Raw genomic sequence first — 9594 nt, 5'->3', positions numbered from 1 at the left:
TTCCATTTTATTGTCATTAAATTCTTGTTGAGTCCACGTATTCTCAAAAAATCTTCTCCTATACTCGTATGGCCTAAGTCATCTTCAAAATTAAGAGCTTGTTCATTCAAATTAAATATGTAATTAATAGTCTCTCCATTAATCACCACAATACTAGAGGAATTTGAAGATGACATATTGATAGTACTCATATTTATATTTGGAGTAAGATACATATCCGTTCTCTAATTATGAATCAATAGATTCCATAATAACTAAAAGAACATTATTAGAAATTGGATCTTCAATGCATTGATACCATCATAAATTAATCACATTGGAAACAAATAGTACAAATAATTCTATTAAGATTATGAATATTTCAAAAATACACTAACATAGATCATAAAATGTGTATTTTTTTTAAAATTATACTATGGCATTTTAGGATTTATCATTTTAGAGACAAACAACTTTTAGATCATAAACACACTTAGGTTTTTAATTTAAAGTGTTAACACCGACCAAATACAACTTTGAAAAGATAAAAAGGGGAACAAAAATAATTGATAATGCTAATTTATAAATAAGAAAAAGACAGGTAGAAGAAAACATACATATTGTTCGGTTGATTAGAGCATAAAGTTTTATCTTCAGTAGGATTTTAGATATCACTGATATTGTAATATGATTGTTTATAGTAAAAAAAAGTAGGCTTAACAAGAAGATGCGCCAACGACATGATTAGTAAGAGCATCAACAAGAGTTTAGATGTTATCGAAACGTCAACGTTTTAGGGCTTTTCTGGAATGTTTGAAATTTTAGAACTGCCGAAATAGAAGTTTACACTCTACCTTTTAAATTTCAGTGCACGACACCTTGATTTTTAAGGGGCTTCGCCCGATCGAAAGATTTGTGCACTGATCGAAGATAAGAACAAAGAAGCTATTGCAATCGGAATTGGCCGAGAGGGACGTTACGTTTCACCCGTTAGGAATTTGGGGTCAAGAGGGATGCTTGTGTTCAGGAGCTGTCGCAGCATGGAGAAGACTGTCAGAGACAAACATGTCATCGGGCATTGGGAGATGGTGTGGTTTGGGTTTAGATTTTTTATATTCACTTTTCACGAAGAAGGTGCATCGTCGTACTGGCGATTAATTTTGTTTCAAACGCACGTCACCTTTCACGAGGAAGACGTGCACACTTATTCAGATTTTTTTTGATGAATGGGTAAATATATATATCATCAAAAGACAATACAAGCATACAGTAATTAAAGATCCCCGCTAATCTCATATCTGACGAAGTGTCAAATCTGAAAAAGATATTTCGAGGTGTGACGTACAAATGCTCACATATGTACCATCGCTTTCTGTATGTATCCACCATCAGATGTGCTATGATCGATTATCCACTTCCGTATGAATTACTAGGATCAAGCATCGATGAAATTTATCATCAATGTCAAAGCCACATGTAAACCAACATCCTCTCTGAACGTTTCTTATTCTCTAGGGGACCAACTCCTTTGCTATGCAGTGCAATACATGCTAAAAGCTGTATTAGAATAGTTTGGTTCGAACGCAAGTGGACATTTCGTGAGAGAGAGACGAGGGCCAAAAGGGAAAAAATGAGTACGTGATTTTGTCATTTCCTAAATTAAGTACATGATTTAGGTATTCCAAAACTTTTCCAACGTGGTTCACGTTAAGTAAATTACCGTATACAAAAGTAGAACATAATTAAAAATAAAAATTTAATCATCATCCAAAAATAGGATCAGTTATATCAAATCTTTAGACTTGAAGTTACTACAATACTCAATGAAAGCTGGAAATTAAGAAAAATTACAAGGAATACAAGTTTCCATCAACCTGTTATAAAAATTACTTTATAACAAGTGAAAATCATTATTAATTAACGTCTTCTAAATTTCCACAGCAGAGGCCTCTAGCAAATTTGCATAATCTGAAAGCAAAAAATTCATAACAAGTTTACAGAGAGTTTATAGAGGACCAGGAAAGGTTCCATTTGCCCGTTGCTCATTCCAGCGTTCTACCTGAAAAATAAAATAAAATATATATTAAATTAAACCCTAATTAATCATAAAAAGTTTTAACTTTGAGTGGGATAATCAAGTCAAACAACAAATATGTATAAAATATATAAAATAAATATACGCTGATAAAATAAACATTTATTGGTAATTTATTCTAAGGAAAGATGGACAAGGAAAATTAGTGTTAAAATTATCTGGCTGAAAACGCCCATTCTACTTATAAAATATTTACACCGTTACTCATCTGTTCATAGTGTTAGATGTTGGATTTTGCAGAGAATGGACCTGGTTTGTCATCTCAGTATGCATGTCAGAGTTGTGAGGATGTCTTAGGATGCATGCAATAGCTATTGGAGATCAGCAAATGAGAGGGGAGAGGAGGTGATGTAGCTTCTATCACAAGAGACGAAGATTCCAACATGATCTTATGATGGGGATATCTTGTATTCTAGGCAACCCACAAACGGCAAGCAATTGTTTGAGGCAGAATGTATCTATCTTACTAACAAGCGGTGTTAGAGTATCCTTGTTAATACTAAAATGGGCACAAATGCCTCTCAATAAGCATCAACCCCGGTGTTATAGTATCCTTGTTAATACTAACAAATGGTGTTAATACTCAATGGGCACAAATGCCTCTCAATAAGCATCAACCCCTTCCGCATGTGATGAGATTGAAGCATAGTACTTCTATTGATTCAAATGTTTGATGTCATTACCAGGCAAAAGTAAACTGTAAAGCTTAAATTGAAAGTGAAGGAGAGAAAGTATACACCCAATTGAGCATCAACAGAAAGTTTGGATAATATGAGAATATAAATGGATGAAGGGACTACATACCCATTCACTTGGGCACAGTGATCGATAGTATTTTGCAAATTTATCACACTCGGAAGCATCTTCTCCCTTGGCAGCTATGCACCTAGCAAAAACCAGCACCAGGTTATTAGTGACCAATAAATCATGCTACAACAGCAGAAAAGGACAAGCTAGAATTGTCAACAAACCTGTGATACTCTATATAGCGAGTAAAGCAATGCCTTGTTTGATTTGTTGTGGGGAAGCGGAAATCAGCAGGTGCTGTCTCAATCTATAAGTTCAACCATTAGTTTCGTTAGGGTTCTTTCTTTTGTTTGTGCTTTAAAGAGAATATAAATTCCAAATACCTTTAGCTCTGGTTCTTCAGCTTCCTGTCCTTCAGTCTCTGGCTCCTCTGCAATTACATTATTGGTCTCTTCAACAACACTTACTTCCTCTGCGGTAGGGGTTTGATTAGCCTTCAATTCAATGACTTCAGGCTCAGAGGTTTCACTAGTGTTCTCTGGAACCACTTCGGAGGCAAAGTTCACAGCAGAGACAACTACCTCAGAACTAGCATTAGCCAGACTCTCCTTCTCAGGTGTTACTTCAACAGGAACCTCAGCCTGATCTATCTTCTCAATGTCTTGAAGTGAATATTGCTGCATTTGAGAAGACAGTATTTGATAAATAGTCCTAAATCATTGAATAAAATAATGAAGAAAGAAGTAGATAACAGAAAAGTCCAGCCACCATCTTCTTAAGGATTGGGAAGAAATAAACCACAAATTTCAAACTCATCACATGTCCTAGTTGACAATACAGACTAATTTCATGACTATCAGCTGTGATGAAGGAAATATTTATTATTTCCCCATTTTTTCCATCCATGGTTAATAAAACATCACATTGTCTTCATGACTAGTCAGTCACCTTCGTTGTTAGGGTGTAAAAATTATTTACTGTATTAACGAAGAGCAATGACAATTTGATGGATGTGTTAAATACAGGTGAGTGAAGTGATAAATTAAGGAAATCAAATAAGCTTAAAAGTAAATTTATCAACAGGTAATGTGATAGGTAAAGTATTAACTTAGTAGATAAAATGAAACAAAAGCATTGGTGGGTAAAAGGAAAATGAGTATAATCATGAGTAAACTGCTTTTTCTGAAGTATATTGGCTTACTAAAAAGCAAATAGTCTATATAGATGAACTAAAAAATGACAGTTGATTCATGAGTTGATTGTGAGAAAAGCATAATCCAACTAATCATTTGACCTATTGATACGAACAGATTACCCTTGTCCAATCAACAAGAATGAAAATCAGTCCATATTTCTTCTCCATGAAAATTCAGGAGTTGTGAAGTCTTATTATGGAAAGTCTACTGAGCTTTGAGTTCTCGCATCATAGATTTCACTTTCTCATAAAAGTGGGTTTACAGAATATATTTAAAAATAATAATTTCCAAAAAATATGGTGATCACTACTAGCCCATGCCAAGTGGTAAGGTCAATTAAATAAACATCAATCAGACATTTGTTAAAAAAGATAAACATCAATTCAGACATATGAACTAAAAAGGATTGCTAGAAAATTTAGGGCAAAGTAAACAAGGTGGCAGTATAGATAAAAACTTAGATTATCTGTTGCAACAAGGTCAGTGTATAAATTTGAGTCCTTTGTAAAGATCAGATTATAAGCAATCCTGAACATACCATATGAACTAAAAAGTCTATAGATTGCTAGAAAATTTAGGGCTCATGTACTTTGGTGGAAAAGGAGGATGGAAACAAGGTGATGGCAAACAATATATTAAGAATTTTTCTTTCTTTACTAGGATAGAAATACTTAGGGTATGTCTCCTTAAAGAGATGAGTCAAAGGATGAATTAGAAGCAAATGATAAGCCAAAAAATGAATCTTCTGTCTATTGTTTACTTATCAAGAAAAGTGGAAAGATGGATAATTGAATCTTCTATCCATTGTTTACTTATCAAGAAAAGTGGAAAGATGGATAATTGAATTAATAAATCCATCCTTCATAACTCATCATCAATATCTAGACCAAAACTAATTATCACTTGTCGATTGTAAAAAAAATGATTCATTTGTGTCTGTTCAGGGAGACTACACCAAAGATAATTTTCTTATCATCATTTCTCTCCATCTTTTTGTCTTTTTATAAATTTATCCTTCAATTTACCAACTTTCCTAGGGAAACAAGACCTAAGGTCAAGGATGAAGACTGCCATACTTTTTCTTTAGTTTTGTTTCTGCCCACATATGGGTGTAAATAGGTGGATGAAAAGATGAAAAGGTGATGAATGACTAGATTACCATTTCCATTAGGAAAAAATACATCAAATATCAATTTCTTATAACTCTTATTTCTCATCTTAGTCACTGAAAACTTCTACCATGTTAATAATCCTACTACTCGTTCTGCCAGATGACACTCATTTACCTTTTTTTTTTTCTTCCAAGTAATTACATGAGTCTTCTTCCAAGTAAATAACATGGGATCAAAAATTAAACTTCATCTATCCTTGGTATTTTCCATTCTGCCTACATCTTCCATCCACTTAATTTCTATCCTTGCACGTAAATAAGACCTTACTTTTCATTCTGACTCACAATTCATATGAAAACGGGGAATAAAAATGGACATCCGGCATTTCATATTCTCTCATCCGCTTGTGCTTTCTATCCTTGCTCACATGTAAATTAAGCAACCCCTCCGGGTTGACAAGACCATCTATAAACACGCTCTAAATATCTAACATGCAAAGCATCTCTTCTCAACTCGAATTAAAGTAAAATTGCACAGTGATCTGGGCATTCTCTGTCCAATAAAGCTTCAAGTGCAAGTATCAGACTAAATATTATTTCACTCGTTTACACCAATAAAGGAGCTCTCCATATGATCTACACCTAATCACGATGCATCTACACAACCTATTTGTCTACGATAGAAGAAATTAATCGATCTACTTCAAAGCAAAACACGAATCGACATACCACAAAAACATCATCCATAACAAGTTGTGAAAATTTGACACAGTTCTTCACAAACACAATAAAACTGAGTTAAATCCAAAACAGGAGGCACATTCAACATCTGAAAGAACGAGGCGTGTAACAATTAATAACAGACCAAAGATCGAATCTTTTTAGATCTAACGACAGAAAAGACAGAATTGAAGGATTTACACGGAAAAATCGTGCATCGAATTATCCGAAGAATAAAATCATGAGAATAGGACCTCAGCAAGGGATAGTGGCTTCTGTGAGGAGACTTCCGCCATGGCCAACAACTACAGAGACTCTGAAGCGGCAGCGCAACGAAGGAGAGATGACGGCGTGGTTAGAGAGCCTTGAGCACAATGCGATTGGCCAGATGACGGCGTGGTTTTGTTATGTTTGACAGGCTTTGATGGGCCTCCATATAATATATATGACCCACCTCCTAACACACCACGCCTTTTATATGGTGCAAATTTATATTGATAATGATAAATTAAACTTTATTAAAAAAATTCTTTATCTCCTATCCATTTTTGGTTGTATATGTCAATTGCTTTTTTATAATTAGTAATAATCCAAGCGGATCAATTAAACTGTGTCTATTATTAAAAATTCTTTTAATTTTTATTTGTAAATATAAATTCATAATCAAATTGATATTGATATGCTACAGATCCATTTTTAGAAATCTATCATGTGGCGGGACGGGGTGAAATGGAGCAGGCTGGACCACTAATTTAGTGGGTTATAAAATTTCCAATCCAATGCAACTTAAAGCAAACTGCAGGTTAGGCGGGTCAATCCACGGTCTGGTCAAAAAATAAAAAATATAGAAATTATTAAAATTTTTAAGTTTGAATTGTAGTTTAAACAAATTAAGTTGAAATTTTTAAATTTAGATTGTAATTTAGACGGGTCAAATCTATTAATTCATTAAATTTTCTCCTTTAATTTTAAATTTCGAAGAAAAAAAATAAAATTTCTTAACCCGCGAACCAACCCACGCGGGTCACGAGCCTAGACGGGTCGATCCACCTAGATCTATCTTAAAATGGGTTAATAAAATTTCAATCTAACTTACTTAAATTGTTCGACAAGATGGATCAACTCGACAGACCTAATTCAAATTAACGGCTCTACGTAAGTTTAGTCATACTATTATAAATCAACATCCTTTAAGATAGACTGTGGTATGCTACCACCACATCAACTAATTGCATTCCTTCTATAACATCTTCACCATCCATTATTCAAATTCATTTGACCATCAAGATATAATACAAATAGTACTTTGTACACTCTAATTTAATTGAATACATGATGCAGATAAAAAAAATATATACATATCTTTAAACTCATAGGGACCAGTTGTATTTAAAAAGTGATAAGGTCTCAAGTGATAAGTCTGCCCTTTGTCTCTGACCACAATATGAATGAATGCTTCAGTGGCATACAAGGCCCAGCGCCGGCTCAAGGTTTCATGAGGCCCTAAGCTAAAATTTTTTAATCTTTCATATATATTTTTTTAAATATAAAATTTTTTCTCACCCTTTTTCATTCGGACTTGAGACTAACAATAGTGGATTTAAATTTTTTTTAAAAATAAAATATTAATTTAAAAATAGATTGTTATATAAAATTTAGTTTTCTAGCTATTAATTTAAAAATAGATTTTTATATTGTTGAACGTGAATAAGATTTTATTAATTTTAATTTTAAAAATTTTGACATATAAATAGAATTTTATATTTTTATAATAATATAATAATTATAATTAATATAAAATTAATTACTTATCATTATTTTTAGAACGATGCATCAATTCAGCCATGCATTAATTTTCATACATGCTGCAACTTCTCATGCATGAAGGCGTGTAGGCGTGAGCAGTGCATCAAATGCACGAAGCGACATCAAATTTTCATGCGTAGTCATACAGGCATGATGTGGCCCTACGAAAATTGAAGCACTGCAGTCTCGCGAAACGAACATGCTGTTTGATGGATATAAAAAAATTTCATTAAAATAATTTTTTATAATAATAATGGGCCCCAATAAAAATTGGGGCCCTAGGCATAGGCCTTAATGGTCTATGCCTTGAGCCGGCCCTGACAAGGCCTCTAAATCACCTTCTAGCATAACATATATTGCTATAATCGATTTTTAGTCAAAGTTAACCTTCCAGCATAACATATATTAGTGCAATCGATCTCTAATCAAAATTAATCATATTCAAATTGATTTTGATGTTTAATTAATATATTTGATAGTTGAGCGAGATGTCAAGTAGATCAAGATTGATAAGATACTTAACAATAAAAAAGTTCAAATGATTACAATTAATTGAATACTTGATATTTGGAAATCCAACATAGAATTGACAATGATAAAATCCAAGTGGATCACGATGGTTAACTAAATACTTAGCAATGACGGAAATCCAAATAAGTTGTGGAGGATCGGATGTTAGGCATAAGAATGAAATTCGAAGAACCAAATGCTAGACATGAGAAGGAAAATCCTGATAAGTCATAGAGGACTGAATGTTGAGTACGTAGTTGAAGTCTTGATAAGTTATGAAGGACTAGATGTTTAACATGTAAATAAAAGTCCAAACAAATCAAGGAGTGTTGGATTGTTGATGTCACTAAAGGAGGTGAATAGTGATTCACTTTGATCCTTAATTGATAATGTGCTCATCTAGACAAGATTAATATGCAACATAAATAAAAATATAAAATAAAACACAAGCATAGAAGCACCTCAATTTTACGTGGTTCGAAAATCCTTAGTTTCTACTCTACGGCTGAGTCCTAACGATAGCACCACTATTCTTTCTCCTTATAAAACTCCTTTTCAGAGATGGAGAAACTTATTACAACAATCTATTCTTACAAGCAACACAAATCAAATAAAAAAATAAAAATGAATACAGTGTAAATAAACTATTTACACAAGAGATCTTTACTTTTCTCGTTGTTTATTGCTTTTGGATTACATCTTGAAGATCTAGAATGCAGTAGCACTCATCTTCAAACCTTCCAAGAACTATAGCTCGAAATCTCCATGAAAACTCTCTTTTATAGGGTTGCTATCATGATTGGAATTCGTCGATCAATCGATTGTGTTAGTGTCGGAAGCACCACTCCTATATTTTGATGTATGAATCGATATTTAAAGTTAGGGTATACATATGAGATGATGTGTGTTAAGTGTGCAGGACTTAACAAGGAAAGCCTTAGTAGGTTATTTGGACCAGATACTAGACAAAAAAGTCTTAATAGATCAGAAAAATCAGACAATAGGCAAAAAGAACACTTGATGGGTCGGCTAGACCAGACATTAAGCATGGAAAAGACCTGATGGGTTGATCAAACATTGAGCAAAAGAAGTCCAAATATGTAAGGTAGACTGGATGTTTGGCAAGTAAATTGAGGGAAGTCCTTGAAAGGTCTTTCCATTTTGGAAGACAATGAGACTAATTTAGGCTGTGATTTGACTAAAGAAACCAATAAAAGTTTCTAAGTCAAGATCAAACAGACTAAACTATCAGATGATCCATGTATATATAAATTATTCTAACTCTGTTTTGTAGGATTACTATTATAAATTGTGCTAACTCTGTTTTGCAGACAAAATAAAGTTCTCTGAAATATAAGGGCTCGATCGACTTAACCTAGTTGTTCTGTCGACCGATCAAAGCAGATATGCACGAATCAGATCCAGTAGGA

General features: G+C 33.4%; 1 protein-coding gene across 1 annotated transcript; it reads right to left on the bottom strand.

Annotated features, from left to right (window-relative positions):
• Nucleotides 1–1718: 1718 nt before the first annotated feature.
• On the bottom strand, nt 1719–6225 carry LOC141842354 (uncharacterized). Its single transcript, XM_074730567.1, has 5 exons — nt 6103–6225; nt 3205–3498; nt 3046–3128; nt 2879–2960; nt 1719–2038 (listed from the first exon to the last, which is right to left on the bottom strand). The coding sequence occupies exons 1-5, from the start codon at nt 6142–6144 to the stop codon at nt 1985–1987; spliced, it is 555 nt and encodes a 184-aa protein (XP_074586668.1). The 5' UTR covers nt 6145–6225; the 3' UTR covers nt 1719–1984.
• Between the last annotated feature and the right edge of the window lie 3369 nt (nt 6226–9594).

This window comes from Curcuma longa, chromosome 1 (assembly GCF_044706935.1).
Source record: "Curcuma longa cultivar G26 ecotype Majalengka, Jawa Barat chromosome 1, ITB_CL_G26_1.1, whole genome shotgun sequence".
Taxonomy (NCBI): domain Eukaryota; kingdom Viridiplantae; phylum Streptophyta; class Magnoliopsida; order Zingiberales; family Zingiberaceae; genus Curcuma; species Curcuma longa.
Note: the sequence above shows the minus strand (reverse complement) of the source record. Positions and strands in the feature narration are given on the sequence as shown.

Excerpts from the sequence above, each read along its gene's own strand:
- LOC141842354 (XM_074730567.1), bottom strand. The coding sequence starts at position 6,144 with ATGGCGGAAGTCTCCTCACAGAAGCCACTATCCCTTGCTGAG. Across the intron at positions 3,499-6,102 it reads AGCCACTATCCCTTGCTGAG|CAATATTCACTTCAAGACAT; the intron begins GTCCTATTCTCA and ends TCTCAAATGCAG. Across the intron at positions 2,961-3,045 it reads CGCTATATAGAGTATCACAG|GTGCATAGCTGCCAAGGGAG; the intron begins GTTTGTTGACAA and ends GGTTTTTGCTAG.